Source organism: Echeneis naucrates, chromosome 3, assembly GCF_900963305.1.
Source record: "Echeneis naucrates chromosome 3, fEcheNa1.1, whole genome shotgun sequence".
In the NCBI taxonomy this organism is placed as follows: domain Eukaryota; kingdom Metazoa; phylum Chordata; class Actinopteri; order Carangiformes; family Echeneidae; genus Echeneis; species Echeneis naucrates.
In genome coordinates this window covers 22,160,812-22,181,652 of record NC_042513.1, presented here as the reverse complement: position 1 = coordinate 22,181,652, position 20,841 = coordinate 22,160,812, and the positions used below count along the sequence as shown (strand labels likewise).

The window sequence follows — 20,841 nt, the reverse complement described above, 5'->3', positions numbered from 1 at the left end:
ATCTTTGGTAGAGTGTCTGACACTTTGGTGTGTCTTAGGAATCTGGTGGAGGGGCCATCGAGGATTGCAGTTCAAGGGAGTGGAGATACATGAGAGGGTGCAGGTATGGAAGAAGGGGGTCGATGAAGGAGGGGAAAAGGTGACAAAGTGACTCGCTAACATGGATAACGTGAGTTTAATCAGACCAAAGGAATGTAAATTTCAACCGCTGAAGATCACAAGCTATCTTGACCTTAAATGTCAGTTGGCCATACTGAGTGCCAGGTTGGCAAACGTTCAAACAAATAAGCAACTAGACAACGACTTGTGTCATCATCTATCTAAGCAAGATGGATCAAATGGATGCACGAAGGATAGAAAGATAATAAGTGAAGAGGGCAGATAGGTAATCGGAGGAAACAAAAGGGAAGGTGGCGAGAGAAGTAGAAGAGCACGAGGAAGGGCAGCGTCTGTCAGCGCAGACGTGTGGTGGAAAGTGCTCATCATCTGTAGAGTAGTGACAGGAAGCAGGAAAGGCCAAAGGTCAGCCAGCTGGCCACCAGAGGGGGTGAGTGCGATCCATCAGTCAGAACTACGGAAACCGAAAAGAAAACAGAGACAATTCAGTTTATATGTGAAAATTGTGCCCGGGTTCTGCTATTTATGAAATATTTTGCTCATGATGACATTAGGAATCAAAACACAACTCCCTAAGTCCCAAATCCCTGTGAATGTAGCTCATAGTCGATGACCTTTACTCATGTGCAAAGTGGGATTTTAATTTACCAGCACAAAAATGTCTTACATTTCATTTTGAAATACTTGTATATATATACATATAACAAACACATATGAAATGTATTAAAAGATTTTAAAAAGTAAAATGTGTGAACTTCTCTCTCGACATATACATACTCGTATACATGTGGAGTATTGACAGGAAGCAGCTTATATAAATGTTGAACACGACATTACACCATACTACCAAAGTCAGGCAGAGGGACGGTGCTAAGAAGACAGATTCACCAAGATATCCCAGGCATCAGCACGACACACTTAATATTTTTAATATTTTACTCATTAATATTTTAATGAGTACAGGAAGATACCCCGGGTGTTTTTCTGGATGGTTTGTGCAGGCGGTTTTTGCACGGTTAGAAAATACAGCACCCACATTGTTAATGTGGCCATTTGGTTTCTCAGAACCTCTTCAGCATCATAGATTTTATAAAAGTTTTTTTTTTTTTTTATGTCAGGATTCTCCTCTTTCATGCACATACAACACATCTTATACACAGCATTGCACAACTGAGGCCACACATTACACATGCAAGCCACTCAGAGATAGAGTTTCATAAATAAAAAGCAGGCATTGTATTAAAAAGATCAATATGATTTCATACCAAGGGTCCATCCTCCATGGAGAAAATCAATATTTATAATAAAGCTTTGATCCATAAATGCACACACACACTCCCACACAAACACACACATGCACACACACATTCCTAAAGTTTGCCAGCAACAGATTGGAGTGGAATATGGGGTTTTATTTCTCTGTTTATCCCGTGCTTTCTCGTCTTTCCTTGGCCTACCCTGTTCCACTTTAACTCTTCCAACATGCTGTTGTCCATTAAAATGGAGTCTAGAAAGAAAACGGATTGCAATGGACATATGCATTACATTTTATGTGTGTGTGTGTGTGTGTGTGTGTGTGTGTGTGTGATGGGATTGTATATTGTTGCACAGTCATTTCAATCCACTTCCATAAATTAACGGTCAGCATCAGTTAGTTTGTAAGCTAAAAACAATTTCACTTTTCCACGGTCACAGAGGAGTCAAACATTAAAAAATTTCTATCCAAACTAAATGAATCCAAGTGAAGTTAAGAGTGAAACAGCCAGATCTGGGCTTCCAGCAACCTCTCCTCTTCTCCTGCAAACACATTCAACTGCGCCAGGTACAGCTCTGTGATTTATGCAGGTGGAGTTGCACCAAACATGTCAAGGCAATCATCTTTCATTTGTAGATAACAGTCCCCCCCAGTTAACCTGAAGTATGCAAGTCTGCACGGAGAGCTATTCTATATATATATATATCACACAATGTCCTTCCACATTCATCAGAAACGTAGGGAGCACTGGGTCTCACCGGTGAACTGCACTCTGGCGGAGAACCATCCTGAATCACTCTTTATGAAATGGTGGTAAACATCTTGTGTAAAGACCGTCTCATCCAAGAACTTTGGCTCAGGCTCAGGTGAACCTGGCATTAAATGACTTGCTCATAAATCCTGTGCATCTTCTATTAAATATAACAGCAGGCATGCTATAACTTAGTCTGCGTGTTCCTGGAAGTCAAATTATTTCTGAATCCATTATACAAAACAAACATGTGTTGAGTTTAGTCCCTTTTGCGTCCTCATTTTATCTCGTAAACTCCGCGGTGGACAGATGCATCTGTGTTTCTTACAGTGGCAAGGACTCTTTAGTTGCCTCCCTGATAATTACCCATCTGTCTGCACTGTACGTCTCTGCCTGCACAGAACCTGCAGGACACAAATGCAACGACACGCACGCTCAGAGAGCTCGGGAGCTTTCCTTCTTCCAGTCTACACCTTCATCTATTATGCACTCAGTCCGCCAGCATCTTTACATGCATACACGTGTGAGGTTGCACACATTCAAGCAAACGCACACGGAGGCAAAAGCAGCGTGCTCTTTTGAGGGCATATCAGTGAACTGTTGCTCCAATCGGAGGTTGTCTCACTGTTAGAATCAACTTTTGGGAGAGGAGAGTGTCCAAGAATATATATTTTCATATGCTGCATTTGGGGACAACATTGGTGTTTTCAGTGTTTGACCATAAAAATAAAACCAACTGAAACTCAAACTCATACTTGAAAGCAGCAGACAAATTATGTTAAAAATTACATACTTTCAAATGGTGGCTACTTTAAAATAAGATCAGGAACATATAATCAAATGTCTACTAATGGTGAATGGTCAATGGTGACAATTTGTGTGTGTGTGTGTGTGTGGTGGCTGTTAGATGGCAGCTCTTAGTCTGAGGGAGGTTTTAGTCACATATTCTCTTTTTTCTTTCAGCTTTTGGGCCCATTTCTCTCCCATACAGCCACCTACACACACATTCACCCTCTGTCTGACCCCTTCCTGCCCCCTCCCTCCTCTCCGCTTCTCAGGCTATTTGTGACACGCTAAAAACACTAACATAGCCATGCTAAGAGTATTTCAAAGTAGCAAACCGATAATCTGGTACACGATTCATGGGCTGATAGTCTGCCTCGAATCGTCCGGCAAATTGGTGTTAGCTGTGTGAAGTTGTGAGGAAATCGCGGTCAGATCAGGATCAGTTTATGGAGTGAAAACAACCGTCCCTGTAGGATCCAACTGTGTTTCTCTATCTTTCTGTCTGCAGATATTTCTACCCTGTGTATTCTGCTTGATTCACAATCTTTTCCTCCATCACGAAACACTTCATCACTGTCATCTCTCTCCTCTCTAAAGGGTAAATAACAAGCTTTTAAGGATGAAGAGCAGCAAGAAGAGGGGCACTGATGACAAAGGGTAGGTTGCTAATCGAGAACAGAGGGTAAGATGAAATAATGTCAGTGAGTGAGGAGGAGGCAGCTGTGTTGTAGCTTGGAAAGTTAGAGAATGAAGAGAAAAAGGAAAATGCGAAATAAATAAAAGCACAGAGACTTCAGAAGGGGCGGCAAACGATGATGAGCCTTCCAGTTCGCCTCCATACCCCTGGTGTCCAGTTCCGTACTGCATAGCCTCCACACTGACATTTTCTCTTAGCACCATATTTCCACACTTCCCAAACTCTGAAGAAGACATTCGGATCTTTTCGTCTTGTTCCTTTGAAATCCTGTCTGCTCTAATTCCCCTCTCTACTGCCCTTCAGTTCAATTCTTCTGAAATCAGTTCATTTCATCTCACTTTCATACCTCCCTGTTTTGGCTGAAACCAACAAAGGTATCGGCAGATTTAGACCTTTGAGGATATTATTGCCTTCCTTCATTTAATTCTCTTTACCACGTCTGCACAGACAAATTTGGTGGGAACAGTTTATGAAAAAATTATTCCTTGTGCTGCTCTTTTTATTTTATTTTTTTTTCCCACTTTCCACTCACAAAGAACTCTATCTTACCTGTCTTACCTGCGCTGGCTACAGTGTTCTCCTGTTTGCATTTCCCTACGGTGATGGAGACGTCATCAATGGCAATGTCCCCCTCGAAACTCGGGCCTCGAATTCCTTCAAACACAATCTGTTTAGGGAAGACACAAAGACATATGTAGATACTGGGTGAGTACATCTGACAATATCTTACATTACAATGAAACATTACCGCTCTGCAAGCCTGCGGTGAAGAGAGCCATCCCCAAAATGAAAAGAAAGCTAAGAAAAAAAAAGACACTCATCTGGAAACTTTCCAGACGACATCTCTATTTTAGCCACCAGCCATCTGGTTTTGACTGACAGTCTAATTACTGTGGTGTAGCAAGGCAACAAAAGCCCATAGCACCCAGCTAATCAAAAAGCAAGTATATTCTGTGTCGAATATCAGGAGGGAGAAAGTAAACAAACAAACAAACAACAACAACAACAACAAAAAATTGTTGCTCAGCAATAACAATGAAACTCTCATCACTGTTCTGGGCTATAAAAATGCAGGCGCTTTATGATGTTTAATTTCAGATATGCCAGCCCGAGTGCGTCCTGTGTGAACAGGTCTGAAGGATTTTTAATCTGACGGTAACCACGCTTTATTTTATCCGTTAGGTTTGGGCCAGAGGAGTCTCCTGCATGCGCAAATCAGTGCAAAAGGTTAGTTTCTAAGCATGAACACATAGTACTTCATCCTAGCTAACTATCATTTGTACGAGGAGGTCAGCTCTTGGTTTATTTCAGAGTACAGGGAGGAGCAGGTGATGGGAAAAAGAGTCTGAGGTCTACCTGTGAAACACTTCTCTGTACGTACAGGCTTACAAGAGAGAGAGCAGGTGCATACATCGAGCGGTAAATATGCACGACCGGCTCCATTTTACAAACTCAATCTGTTAACAGCCACGTGCTCTGGTAGAATATTAACAGAGAGAGCGCAGACTATTTAGCTCAAGACACAGGCAGAGCGGGGTTGCCAACAAATTTGTGTGCAAATATGTCAAACCAGAGCCAAGGTGGATTCAATTAACCCACAGAATAGCTTGCCCTGACCCTCTATATGGTCTACGTATAATAGTGAGGCATAACCCACAATAACCATCTCTCACCGCTGAGGCTTTCCATTACCTGTGTTTTAATCTGTGAGTGTTGTGCTGTTAGCCCCCTAACAGCTATGTCAGTTTGAAGTATCAAACAGAAATTCATGGGGCATATACCAATAACCTATTCATTGCCATAGAAACGGAGCAGCGTGAGCGCGCGTGTGAGGTAATTTCTCCGTTTCCCCCGTCAGCAGTGCAATCACAGAAAGCCAAGCTCAAGGTGAATAAAGAAATTTAGTGGAAAATGATTATTCTGTAAAATCTCCCTCGCCGAGTTTGGCCAAGCTACTGTGCCTCTGGTCAAGATTTAGCTGCGAACACCTCTTACCTTAACTCGCTCAGTCCGAGCTACCTGATCCCTGCACTGACCCGTGTGCGAGAAACACACAAACTTGTGTACACATGTGTACACGCATCTATTACTCGTGTCTCACTCTCCTTTTCATTTCAGTCACATTTAGAAAAGGGAGGGGAACTATAAAAGCAGTACCACCTCGTCGTCTCGTGCTGTGTAATTCAGTCCCAGAAGGAGAGCTCCTCTTTGAGTGAATAAATAAAATAATTAAGAGAACCTTGAAGCAGCATGGAGGACGAGAAGAGTGGAAGCACAGGCTAGATGTTTTTGTTTTTAATTTCCAGAGGGTTACTGGATTTCTTTTTGAGGCATAGAAAAAGTGTGAGGAAAATTCAGGAGTAATAGAGGGAAGAGGCTAATGTGACCAAAGGCCACTCTCATCTAAATTATAAGTGCTACAATGGTGTTTGCGCACTGCGTGCCCGAGGTTTGCAATTTTCTTATTTACGTCTTTTTCTCTTTTCTCTGTGCAAGTTTGTGTGTCTAATAGAACCAGCACCAGGACAGAATATGATCACTATCGCCAAGAGCAAACACACCTGCAGTGACACTGGAGCTTTGCACACTTTGCCCCTGTGCGCCTGCGAGCGTGAGACACCAGATTGTTGTATAATTAGAGATGATGAGAAAAATAATTGGGAGAGGGAAACCCAGAGAAACACTCGCCCTGACACATTACGCAGAAGAACTCCACAAACAGCCACATCCTTTACGACATGCCACAAAATGATGGCATCCTCCAAGATTATCAAACAGATGGCGTGGCGCAAAGCAATGCAATATCCTGCGATGCAACAGCGGATGGCAAAAGAATGATTTCATGTGTTTATATTTTTGGAGCGAGCTCAAGGAGCAGGCGTGTGCCTCGTCATTTAATGCTTGATGCTGACGGCTGGAGTTGAAGTGTGACTCGTCTGAGCCAGCAGTGCCTCACACTTAAACACCACTGCTGGGCACTGTGTTAAAGTGTGTACACGAGTACAGCTCTAGAGTTACACAACCAAGGGAGTCGCAGGGCTGCTTGGAATACAGTTCCAAAACATTATTTTCAGTGTTGATAGTTTTGTTTTTCTGAACGAATTCAGGAGGTTTTAAATTAGATTTTTATGATTATATGCGTGATTATCAATCTGAGCATTCAACGGTAGGTTATCAGCAAAGGCTTTTCTGAAATTCTTGTGACAGCATGCACAGCTCTGTAAATGTCGGAGTCACAAGATTAAGGGATGTAAAATATATTCATGGGCCATTAAAGGCTCCTAATATATCAGATGTGAAAAATTATCTTTGACATTTACAAAATGCCTAAAAAAAAAAAAAAAAAACATCATAATGTTTTGGAGTATGAAAGTCCCCCCCACACCTTTTTTTTTTTATAAGACATGTAAAAGTCTCTGGATTCCCTGTTCTTGTCATGGAGGGGGGGTGTGTGTGTGAGGAAGTGAAATAAACAGCTTGTATGTGTGTGTCTGTGTGTGTCTGTGTGTATAGGATCAAAGTGAAGTGTCAGGTTGGAGCGTCGGTTTGTCAGGCTTGTAACCTTTTAATGTTCCAAATGATGTGCTGTCCACATAGCAGAGGGGACACCGTCACGGGAGAGAGAGGGAGAGACAGACAGACAGACAGACAGAGAGAGAGAGAGAGAGAGACAGACAGGGAGAGAGAGAGAGAGCGAGAGAGAGAGAGAGAGCTTTGAAATGCCAGTGCAGAAGGGACTTACTGCAGTGTGAGGAACACAAATGTGGGTTGGCCTGGTTTCCTACAAGCCCCCCAGGTATCTAACACTACGAGGAACACAGATGGCCTCTGGGTAATCCACAGAGGAGCAAGAAGGGACACAAATAATCCACTACATGTACTACATGCCCCCCCCCCCCCCCCCCCCCCCCCCACAGTCCATTGATTTCATGGTCTCGGTGAACAACTAGCATCAAGGCCAATAATCGCTGTGATTATTTTACATTTAACACAGAAATGTTAGAGGCTAACAAGTGAAGGAGGACAGATGGCCGTTTCTAACAACAGGAGAAATGACTACAAATACTGATTGACAACGCTGTGGTGGAGACACTTTTATGAATGTGAGTGGCAAAAAACAAACTAACATTTATAGTTTTTCCTGAAGATCCAATAAACCCAAATCAAGAGCACAACAGCTCACATTTCATGAATTTCCAAGACAGACATTAGTAATCACAGCTAGCAGGCAATAAACTATTTAAATTCTAATGCTTCCTTATCGTTGGCTCTACTGCTGTTTACAATACCAGCCTTGTATTAATGCAAGACACTTGCTGGGCTACAGCCCTTGTTTTGGAGAGACAGGAAGGATAGCTGTTCTCAAAGACATCGTTACTTTTGTTGGACGGAGCACAAAGAAAGGGGAAATGCCGAGACGAGTGGCAGTAGCTCAAAGACTTTCAGTGTACGCAGTCAGCGAGCTGTGCACAGGACTACAAAGTTTGTGTTCTCAGCCGACATGCCTTCCACATGAGGCAGAAATAAAACAAGTGCCAAAGCAGTCACTCCCACAGTCTGTGGAACTAAATAACATTTCATTCAAAAACAGATCGCACCAGGAATTCAGCTAAATTGGAAAAATCACACAAATATTGTTCAAAAGGGAAATCTGAGACAGTAGATAATAATGGAGACTGTGAAGTTCGTTCCATTCAAACGCAAATCGACATCAAACAAGAAAGCAACAGCCAAAACATGCAGCCACTGCTCTACACAACATTACCTGGACCTTAAACCAGGTCAGTCCATTAGCAACTTTTGCTACACAGGTCGTTGAAGTAGGAAATTACTTTCACTCACCACGAACCTGACCTCCAAACTTGAAAACATGTAGCGAATATAGAGAATTTGAAAGTAAAACTTCAGCTTAACAGAACACCCAGTTTCACATTAAGTAGTCAAAGGCAGAACTATTCAGTCTGTCCAAACTGTTAATTAGGGTAATGTTAGCTTGGGGGGCTGGCACTACGAATTTCTAATTATATGAACTATGAAATGCAAAAATTAAACCACAGATGCATTCAACTTAAAAACCTTCTCCACTAACTGGTCTAATACTAGACGACAGCGTTTCTATATGATATATAACACAATGTGCAAAATAAGCAATCAAAGCCCAAACTGTCTATTTCACACATGCAACTCCAATAAACCGGTATTATGAAAAACAGATTCTGACAGCCAGGAGTTCAACATGTGTGGATGGAGGCTTCAGCCAACGGATAGTCTGCATTGCATTTCACCAATTTTTGTGCACAACGAACTCCACAAAAACTCCCGAGTTGGGGTCTGACACAGTAATGAAAGTTCCCTCTTACGCCGCTAACCACCATCGCTCCTTCAAATGCTAGCCTAGCATACACAGTGGTGGTGAGCTGGGGACAAGGCCTGATGTAGAATTTCTCATTGAGGACGTGCTTCCCCCGGGGCTTTTATGCTGGGAGAACAGTGTAGAAATACAAAAAATGAAAAAAAAAAACATGTCTGTATGAGAACTTTTTTGTTTTTGTGCTGTAATTCTATGTAATGTATTATTTAGATGCATATCACGCTGCAGCTGCAGAGGGAAGACCCTGTGACCGAAGATGATCAGTGAGTCAGTCTCATATGAATGAGCTCAAATGCAGGTTGAACGTGACACCAATGTTTCATGCCTTTCTTTTGTCTTAAAGACATATAAATGATGAATTGTGACAAATCCATTTCGTTTGTGACTGCTGGTAAACTGTGCATCACAACTGTATGACTCTACTCTGAGAATCCATGGGATGAATTGTTCAAATCAAACAGAGCTTTGGCTGATGGACACTGTTTCATGCCGCAGGCGGAGAGTCTTTGCAGCATGAACACCAAACAAAATCCCAGAAGTTCTTTAACAAAGCTCTCCATCCTTCCTGTATATACAATATACCTACCGACAGACTGAGGCTAAATTTACACCGGTATCTTTCAGTGTAAAAGCTCCGGAGCTGCAGTGTGGAAGATCAGAAACCAAAACTTTAGGGAGCGCTGATGCAAACACCCTTGTTCGCTTCCTGACTATGTCCTCGCAAGTCACAACAGCTTCATCCTCGATTCATCACGCTCCTATCATGTGACCATCTGTCCCTCTGGACCAAGCAAGGAATGCAACATAGACAATGAACTAAAAACCTTGTAGAAATCTTTTTCCTGACCTTGATCGTTTGAGTATTTGTGTTCAGTTGGCAAAATAAAAATAACAGAACCATTCGTTTCAAGTTCCAACTCATTCGCACAAATAAAAAAATAAAAATAAAAACAGCGAACGAGAAGAACACAACAACAGAAATTGTGTCAGGTAATTGTAAACAACAGCAAGCTCAATCAATAAAACTGATTGTTAGGAAACCGGCCCTCCCCAGAGACGGAAGGAGATCAGGAGAAAATGAGAAGCAGAGGAGAATCTGGGAAATACGGAGCAGCTGAAGCAACAAGAGCAACAAAGCTCGGTGCGAGGAAAGGCGGATAGCTGAATGAAAGCCAGAAAGATGGGCCGAGAGAGAAAACTCGAGAGACAGACAGGTATGGGGCAGAAAGAGGAATAGTGTTCACACTTCATATTTCATTTCATCAGGCCCCGAGGGAGCGTGATACATAACAGAAAGTAGTAAGAAGTGAGGAAATGTGAAGGAAGGGCAGCGAGAGAGTAACAAAGTATGTTTATCAGCTCACCTCCTCTGGCTGGTGCGTGGATCAAGGCTGTGTGCTCTTTACATTATTTAACAATCTTATTCGTTACATAGTGGTTTGTGTGGCGGGTAAGTGAGCGTGTATGACTGTCTGTGCTGAACACAGCAAAGCGAAGAACTTAAAGATACATAAAATACACAAAACAGAAATGATTTGAACTGATGATTATAAAAAGTGATGTTTGCCTAAACCCCCAACTTTGTTCTATTATTACAGGACAGGCTGTCCAATCAGCCAGAAGTGACACCCAGTCAAAGGTGTGGTATTTTTCTTTTGACTGGTTTTTTATGTCTCAACTCAGCGACAAAACTGATGACAACATGGCTGACATTAATGATTTGGGGACTAATTTCCAGGTCATATATGATCATCAGACACACATAAACAAATGTGAAGAACTGGCATACGGTAAAAAGCCCAATTAACAGGATTGGGAACAAACAACACTATACACATGCAGACATAAGAACGACTGCACAGGTCTGTGGTCTGGAATGTGAATAGAAAATTAGTGATACTGCTGTTCACATTCACTCATAACGGCCATGGATTTCATATTACTTTTGGTCTTGGAATTGGCGGCACATATTTGTTTTTATAATTTTGACCCTTTGCGGATAAGAAAGAATCCAAAATAAATTCAAACGTTTGGTTTTTTTCATGACACAAATCCACACTGAGGTCTCATTCTCTGTTGTTTACACACCCCTGTTGTCTCTAAATGGCCCCTGTTTTGCCCACAAACACAAACAGGGTTCAGATTGCTGTCTTAAATTTGAATGTTTAGTTCTTTTTAATTACCATCCGGTTGCAGTGTCTGGACCAATTAAGCTGGCTGATTTAACAGTGACTTAGACGCGGTGTATAAACGTAAAGGCTCTCCACTACGGCTACTGCACCTCTACTGTCACAGCAAGCATACTGTTGTTGTGTGTGGTGTTTTCCATCTTCAGTGTGGCCTTTTATGCGTGCACTGAAGCTGACCCTGACTTGTGTCACAGCCATCCATTTCCCATCCCACCATTCCCCCAAAAAACTCACTGACACATGCATAAATAAAGCAAAAGGCTTTGGGCTGTGTGCTTGATGTTAATTGCTATTTTAACAGGATGAATTCTACCTGATTAAATCACGTTAGGTGTCCTGATTTTAATCCCTTCAGATATTCAGATATTCTAATTTTACTCACTTGAAGGATTCATATGAACACGTACACTAATTAATATTTACTGGCACACACCCCGCTAATTATGAGTAGGCTGGCTACCAGGGACAAAGTGTTAGAAAAGATTGCTGGCAGAGATGTGCGTAGGCTGCAACTTTACATATAGTCAGTTCTCTCTTTTTACAGCAAACATGTTAAAGTGTGATTCAATAATCTGAAAAGAACGACAATCATAGCTTAAATGACCTCAATGACAAAAAGAGGCCCCCTGATATGAGGATAACAGGAACCTGTATGCTTTGTCTGCAACAAGCTCTGCTGAATTAACGAAGTGCGACTGGCGAAGAGATGATATCAATTTAGTTGTGTATGGAGGAGCTAAAGAAAAAAAAAAAAAAAAAAGCAAGACCTCCCCCGAAAAGGGAATGCTTTTCCATGTGGCAGTTACAGGTAATAGCTCTCTACTTCTCCTTCATGACTAATCTTTCTCTAGTTTTGTCTTTTGCAAGACCCCCTATTCATAATGCTAGCATGAGGTAGCACCTGCACAGGTAGCCACATCCACATCTGCTGTTGAAACACAGTTTCTGTGTGTGCGTGGAGAGAGACTGCAGGAGTTCGGCCGTTACATCAGTGAGCTGCAGTATCAGAGATTGTGAATCTAGCCCTCAATGAGTTGATCATTTCGGCTTCCATTGACAAATGTCAAGTCATTTTGTTCCCAACAATGATACAGCATAGATATCAGTTAAGACTTTTCTTGGTTAATTCATTTATCAAGATCTGGTGTGTGTTTTAAGTGTTCCTTTAATTTTGGGCAGTGCAGTATGCCCACAGTTTCAGACTTAATTCTCCCTTTAATGCTAAAAGAAACATGATGTTGCAGAGGAATACTTAATGAAGAGCAAGTGCAGCTCGCAGCCAAGGTCTTCAGCCCACATTCATCATGGATTCAATTTCCCCAATGCACGAACAGAGTATCTGGAATCATTACAACACAACTAGTAGGCATCCCCTGCTCATAAATAACCCGGTTAATTGACCTGTCATAGCTAATTGCTGCAGGGGATAGGAGGCTAGTATGTGAGTGCATGTATTTAAAAAAAAAGAAAAAGAGTTTGTCTTTATGTGCACGTGTTTCTATCTAACACAGTGTTTAAGCATGTGATTTTGTTTGTGTGTGGAGATAACGCAGACAGATAGATGGAGAGGTGAGAGCGTGGAGGCCAATATATGAACAGTTGGAGGGTTGAAGAGTGTTAAAGTCCGCTGACTTTAAAGGCACCGAGAGGAGGGAGCGAACTGGACCAGCGCAAGAACTGACCCAACTGGCCTGCTCGTCCCAGCACTGGGCCCGAGAGAAGGGGGGGGACAAAGATGTCTAGAAACACACACAGGAGTTTGGTACACGCAAAAGGAAACCAGCACCTTTTTTTGCCCTCTCTTTCTGTCTGGTTGTAAACTCACTGAGGCAGACAGACACACACACACACACACACACACACACACACACACACACACATACACACACACAAACAAACAAACAGACATGGAGTGAGGGAGAAAGGAGAAATCATCATGCCTAGTTTTAAAAGAAGGACTGAGTCATCTAGTTTACCCGGCCACATCCCAGCAGGGAAGAGCTGCCTGCAGCTGCTGAAGGGCCAATGGGATCTCAATGACGTGTCAACAGACAGCACTCAAACACAGACACACAACAGGACTGTCATGTCTCCCAGACTATTGTAGCCACTATTGAATGAACATGCAGAGTAAACTTAAACCATAAACATCTGGTGTAAGAAATGGAAAATGATTGCAGAGCTCGAACTACCAGAACCCCTCAAGCTTAATTTGACACTGGTCATAGTTTTGGATATTTAGGATGATTTAAAAAAAAAAAAAAAAAAACAATATCCTGTAAGCACTGAGGGACTTCAAACACTTGAGTGAAGTCAACAACAGCTCTTATCTGCAAAACTGTTTGCAGCCATCGATACCAAAACCTGGTTGTATTTTGAACAGGTAAAATAATGCATTGCATTCAAACTAAACTGTTTTGATTTTAGCCGACTAAATTCTGTCTGACTAAAATCATTCAGGTATTTCATCCGACTAAAACTAGACAAAAATGAAAGCATCTCAGACGACTAAAACTAAATGGCATTTTTATCAAAAGACTAAAAATAAAAATCTGAAAAATCTGAGCTAAAAATGCTGCACCATCATGTATTTAATAAATGTAAAATGCGCCCAGTCTCTCATATAAAAGCTTGGGGTTTATTTATATATATCATATTTTCATTTCCTTCATTAGTACAACTTTTTGAGCAAATCTGTGTGGTTTGATAAATAATATGAGAATATATCGATTCCCAGGGGGGCAAAGACTTCCACTGCTGGCATTCTGTGACGGCAGTTCATTGCAGTGGCCCAGGTCCTTGCGTCCATGAGCACTAACGGGGCAGATGCTTGCCAACATAGCGCCCCCCGCTGCCGAACTGTTGCTCAGTAAAAACATCTTTGTATACGTATGCGAGGTGGCGCTAATTCTGGGAGCTCACAGCTAGACTCAGTGATGTTCTGTGTTTCTTCTGAGCTTTAAAGGCCACTGCGGTGAATTCCCTCTGAAAAATTAATTAGTTTCCACGCAGAGCTTCAATCCCAATTCTTTGTGGAATTCCCTCGATTGGTGCGAACCACCAGAGTATAAAACGCTCCCCATTCCCGTTCTATCTAGGCTGCAGTAGAGGCCTTCCTCTTGGTGAAAGACAAAGTAGAGAGGAAATGGCTGCAGAGGAGAAATAATCTAAGCAATGACAGGAAAAAAGGGAATATGGTGACTATATATATATCTTCTTGCACATGAAAGCAGACCTGACAATGGTGTCAGTATGCGTTTGAAATTAACGCTCAAGAAGCTCAAGCTGGAACTGGAGGCGATTCTGAGGTTGAGTTCTTTCAACATCCGGCCAAACACTCTACTCTTGACACCAACTCACACCTTCCCACTGCATGCAACACACCTCAGCTGTTTATGGAGGAAGGCTGCACAGCTGGTGTGTGTGTGTGTGTGTGTGGGGGGGGGGGGTTACTCTCTTGAAGAAACACAAGCTATGCTGTTCATTTGTTTTTCCGAACATGGCAAGGACTGTACACAAACTGCACACATTATTCACTGCTGCTACTTCTGTAAAGCTCTTTCGTCAGTTTTCGTAAGAAAAGTAATCACCAAGCGCTTACCTGGAAGGGTCCGCTGGGGTTGATGTCGAAGAATGCTTTCTTCCAGTCTGGGCCTTGATGTCCAGATTTGGTCCATATCACCGAATCCACAGAGGCAATGCTTCTCACCCTCAGGAGCACATTGAGAGTGCCTGTGAAAGAGTGTGCATACATGCATTCCCACAGGTGCACACACACATTGACAACACACACACACATACACACTTTATTAGAAACTCTCTAGTAGCTATGGCAAGCTGGGAGCAGAGCTTATCGTGACTGGGGGGGAAAGGTAAAATATTTTAAACATAATAACCCACAGATAATTATCTCCACCAGCAGTCAAAAAGGAGCAAATACTGAAGGACTAAATAAATACACCGAAGAAACTATTTATTTATTCACACACACACACACACATACATGAAAACATATTGAACAAAACATTTGCGACTAATCACCCAAGATTCCAAGCACGAGACAAAATTAGCAAAACAAACAATGTGACCAGCTAATGATAGCTCCACTGTATTTACAAAAGATGAGAATTAATTGCTTAAAGTCACAAGAGAGACAGAAAGTAACTGATCGTACCCACGACCTTCTTCCCAAAGAAACAACTCCGTAAGTCATTCACAAGTAGCACGCTCTGCTCTGAAAGTCATTGGCATTAAGTCTCCTAACATTAACAAATATCTGGCTGTTGTTTGGATGGCAATATTGAATATGATGTAGAGAGGACTGGCTCTGGAAAGTCCAGGGGATCTAACTCTGGGAGACAGGATGGAGGCGTTAGCATATACTGTTTGAGTACTTTAAATCAACTTTATTTCTTGAGGTAAAAATAAAAATGAGCTGTACTGTACGGAGGGTTTACTCATTTATCGAGGGAATAGAAAATAATGCATAGTACTGTATATATGGGCAGCATTTGCGTAAACATTAAGTGTGATTAAGTGTGGGATGCCCCCTGGATGAGCACTGATATGTCCATATGATAATTCACTGATTTTTCATTTAATCCACGGGGTACACTTATTAGTTTGAATTCTAAAACGTCTGCAACTGTGGAAATAATAATCAGTTAACCGACACACTGAAAAACAAGCTAGAGAATGACACTCTTTGGGCCACAGAGAAGTGATCCAAATGCCCTCCGTCTCTCTGAGATCTCGAAGGTGTAAGAGAATCATTCATCTTCTTAATGATCCCCAGCCAGCTCTTAATTGGAACATTAACCAACCACCAGTCGCTAAAACAAATACGCAGGCAGGAGGTAATGGGATCTCTATACTGTAAGTTTACTTCATGTGTGTGTCTGTGTGTGCGCACATAATGCGAGTTTGCATGTAAATGTACACTTGCACATTAGGACAAATAGTCATCATTTTGTTCCATGCGTGTGTATTTTTGATGGAGATAATCTTACTAGCAGCCCGGATGTAATTAACTTCTCGCTCTGTCCCGTCTGAGGAGCCGCCTGGTGGTTTGTGAACTGCCTTGGCGAAGCCTGGAGTTTGTAAATTGCCTGCTCTGTATTTTTTTCTGGAAACATTTTTGGGTAAGCCACAGCCTAATTCATACCCTGCTTTATTATCCATTTTCCTCTGAACAGGACAATCATTTAAAGAATTAACATTGTGCAGTGCTGCAGAAACTTTTACGAACAACATAAATCAAGCGAGAAGTCGGGCCGTTTTCCTTTAGACTTCTCTGTGGAGTTCTCCTGGTGGTCAGGCTTAAGACTTTTCAGGCACCGAGTCACCACCCGTTCTCTTACTCTCCTCCTCTCTCTGTTGCAACCTCCCTATTACACACACACACACACACGCACACACACCCAAACGGAGAGAAGAGGACTCTGATAAGCAGCCTATTGATTGGACTGAGGTAAAGTGTGTGTTGGTAAGAGTGTCAGGGAGGCGTAAGAGAAGGCACAGCTCTATCAGGGCTACATGTCTGCAGAATCATGAGTGGGGAGGACAGCGGAGATACACAGCCACACAAAGACTGATATAAACACACACACACCTATACTTGAACTGAAACGAATGTCTTTTCCTTTGGTAATTAGTTATCCCCTTTTTCTGTTGCTCATGTCTGTATAAAGAGGGTTCATGTCCTGTGTGTCTGCGCAGAGGAACACAGCCAGGCATCTGTTATCAGAAATTCTGAGAGAGCAGGAGAGGGAATTAAATTAGGTTATAAAAATTATTGTTGACTTGAATCTTGCTTGGAAACAACTGTTTAAAGACGCTTTTCCCGTCAAACAAACCGCTACCTGTGTAGAAAAGCGTACCACAAAAAAAAAAACTGATGCCAGACAAGCATAACCCAACACAGCTAATGTAGCCACCATTCTTCCTCTAAAGAGTAAACATTCATTCTTAATCATATTCAAAATGTTATTTAATAAAAGGGTTATCCAAAGCAACACGCATCGAACGCAGCATTTAAAAAACCTCTTCCAACACTATGAAATGAAAATAAACCAATGATTCCAAGTGAGCTTGCTCGTGGCACTGTGCAAACCTGAGCCAGTCTAAAATACTACCCACTGCCAAACAAAACTAATTAAATGTTGTTTATTGTTGCTGCCAGCCAGCGCAAAGAGGAGTGCAGCAAGGTGAGCAAAACAGGGAGGTCTTTAAATTGCAGTGTAGGCCTATTATAAACTTAAAATCCCCACTCCAAAGGGCATTCTGCCTCATTTCCTCAGGTTGCAAAACCCTCAAAAGATACTTTCTCCTGTTTTATATTAGCACAACGTTAAGATTGCAAAACAGCAAGAATGCAGTAAATACGGGCAAGAGAAGGGTCGTATCTCAACATCATTTCTGAAAAGTGTGTGTCAAAGTGCCTGAATGCTTTCAGCATATACCACCTCTGAAGGCCTTACGACCTTTTAACACTTTACAGTTGAGTACATTAAAACTTGTAAAGCTGGACTAAAATAGTCCTTCAACATAAAACCATAAAACCCAGCCTCTTACATCCACTCAATAGCCCTGAACACCTGAACATTACCACGCTGACGGACTCTCCTGCAGCTCTCAAGCTTTTCTCTTTTTTTCGTTTTGTTTTTGGAGCTCACTTCCTCATTCTGTCATCAAAGTCCTTCTAGTTTTTTTTTATATTCCTCACACCACCCTCCTTTCTTTCATTGTCTTTATTAACCCTCTCGACTTTCTTTCAAGACTGCCAAATCCTCATACTTCCCCCGTCTCTTCTGATCTTGTCTTTCCTCTCACTGGCCCCCGCCGTCTTTTCCTGATTTGGTCTCCATTTGTCATTAAGAGTCAAACTGTGTCTCCCTGGCAGGAGTGTGCGCTTTGTTAGGGTAAGGCAATTAAAGTGACAACAGATTGGAAGAGACTCTCAGATCTATGGTGGAAATTGACGAAGCAGAGCTGGGTGAAACCGATGACAGGTTGCACTAATCATAAGCAAACACTGTTTGAAACGCCGTAACACACATGCTCAAAAAAGTGCTGCAGCATCTCAAATTAATCATCAATCATCAATCCTTTGAACAATTTAAAATGTGCGGAGTTATGTTGTAAAAGCTCGACAATAGAAGACTCCTAGAAAATTACTAAGTGGATTTTTTTTTTTTTTTTGTATTTATTACAGCAGAAGCACGAATGTGATAAGCAAGTTATTTTTTTCTCCACTAGGGGCAGTTAGACATTGGATAATGTATTGGCCCATGCTTTCATGATAGCAAACACTTGACTCTTTACGTATTCAGTAGTTAAAAAGCAAAAGCTGATATTATCTAAAATAATAATAATAATTTGTTATTATTATTTCTGTCCATAACCCCACGAGCAGCAGCTATGTGCAGAGCCTGACTTCATTGCTGGAAACTGAAATATCACAGATGTAGATGTTGAGAGCCAATGGAAGGTGGCCATAAACTATAAATGCAGCACAGACAGCCAAAAACATTTAGCCAAAAGCGACTATCAGGTTCAATTTATCACGACAATATTTTTTGACGTCAATAGTGAAAAAAGTCCATTTAAAAGTCCATTTAATCAACATGTAAAGGGCATCAGTTGGCAATGTCACATCGTAAAGACTGAAGAAATGAGTTTTGTTCGTGGTTCTTTGGGGAAAAAATGGTTAAACATGGCTGAATATGGTCATTGCCTGCTAGTGAGATGGTTATTTTTCACTTTTTGTGTTTGATTTCGCTATATTAAAACCTCCACCTGGATGTCTTGCTCTTACAGTTACTATACACATTTATTAATAATGGATACACCCACATGTGTGTGTGTGGGGGGGGGGCTTCTCTATATCATATTCTATGCTTAGATGTTTGGAGGGCAATAAACCCATACATGTATGTGTTTGTGAATAAATTTGAGTGTGCCTTGTACGCACTTTGCGATGTTGTTACTTCAGGGAAGTTGTGTACGCGAGTATGTGGCAGTGTGTGTGTCTGTGTATAGGCTACAAGATGTATGCATTTGAGCTGTGTGACAGAGCATATTATGATGAACAGCTCCCCCAAATGACTGATTGTGTCTCGCCACTGCCATAAATCACACACCTACTGCCCCTTTCATCCACCTCAAAACAAACACACACACACACTGAGGAAAAAGCAAACACAAACAAAGAGAACTTTGGTAACACCTCTTCGCCCCACCGCACCTCACCCCACCCCTACCTCCTCTCTCCTCTGTCTTTCTCTCATGAACACAGACACAAAGCACACAGGCACCCACACACAGCGTTGTGTGTGACCAGCTCTAGGAGGGGAGGTCAAACACAGAGTTCAGGTTCTGACAGACGCTCAGCGACATGAAAGCCCCACTATTATTGTGTGACAGCATATTCACCAGTTCATATCCACGTGTGCCATTGTGCTTTTGTGGGCGATTTCATGTGGAAGAAGGAAACATGGTTGTTTGTGTTTAATAACCACTATTCTCTCATCTATTACTCACCAATGTGTTTGCCCTTCATGTGGTAGTAGAAGGAGACACAGTATGGTACTCTGCCGGAGCCCTTGGGGCCTCTGACAGAGGTCACATTAAAAAGTGGGGACAGCAGACGAGCCTTGTCTCCCTGAACACGAGGCCGCGATGCTTCAATGTACATGTAGTATCCTGAAACCAACAAAACACTCTTGTCCTCCAATGCAACACAAAATGAAATTTTATTATGAACTCAAAATGATTTCTATGTATGTCTTGTTTTTCCTCTACTTCTAGTCACATGGTGCAGGATTATGACTAGCACACAGAACTGGCCAGGCACATAAAATGGTTCCTCACCTTCCTTTGTTCCGCTGCGGTCGGTCTCAGGGCCGGTATTGGCGGACCGCTTGGGATTCTGGGTCAGGTGATTCTGTCTTGTCCAGTCAAAGATGTCACTCCGGTCTTGAGAGAAACCGCAGATTCGCTCATCTTCAAAACCACACACGTGGTCTGGGATGCATGTGCATGCAAAAAGCAAAAATCGAGACAGAAAAACATTTCATTAAGGCTTTTATGTCACAATGTACTGCAGTTGTACAGTAGCCTTTCTAGTACACTTAAAATTTGAAGGTCTAACAGTCAGCACTTACTGACAAAATGACAGGGAGCTTGTACGCAGGGTATGTAAAATGTAACTTAAAATGAATTCCACATATTACGCATATTCTGACTCCAATGTACAGAAAATTTTAAAGGCAACTGCGACTAAGACAGACTATTTCGAGAAAAATTATGAAAAATAGCATGAGAAACAATTTGTTCAATTGTTTGAAGCTTTGTATAGAGTCTGGAGATATGAGAACGAAAACGAGCAGCGCCGGAAGTATAAGGAGAACAGCTGACCTACTGAAACACGTCTGTCACTACAGCTTGTGGGCGATTCAAATAAAACCTCTGCAGTAGCCATCAAGCCAACAGTCCATGGACAAATTACATGACCCAGCACCGCTCAACTCTGTATGGGCTCGAAGCTTCTTGATCGTTTTTAAGCAGTAAGAAAAATGGTGATAATACCAACGATAACATTTAAAGAAAGGTTGATCGTATGTCTGAGAATGTGGAGACAGCTGATAGCTAATGTCTTGGAAGGAACGACCCTCT

General features: G+C 41.9%; 1 protein-coding gene across 1 annotated transcript in view; it reads right to left on the bottom strand.

Annotated features, from left to right (window-relative positions):
- Window positions 1-482: 482 nt before the first annotated feature.
- Window positions 483-20,841, bottom strand: part of mdga1 (MAM domain containing glycosylphosphatidylinositol anchor 1) — a 95,860-nt gene continuing 75,501 nt past the window's right edge. The window contains exons 13-17 of the mRNA XM_029498574.1: window positions 20,038-20,190; window positions 19,708-19,869; window positions 14,768-14,898; window positions 4,156-4,273; window positions 483-571 (exon numbers count right to left, since the gene is read on the bottom strand). Coding sequence (XP_029354434.1) covers window positions 483-571; window positions 4,156-4,273; window positions 14,768-14,898; window positions 19,708-19,869; window positions 20,038-20,190 — 653 coding nt within the window. The remainder of the gene's footprint in view (window positions 572-4,155; window positions 4,274-14,767; window positions 14,899-19,707; window positions 19,870-20,037; window positions 20,191-20,841) is intronic.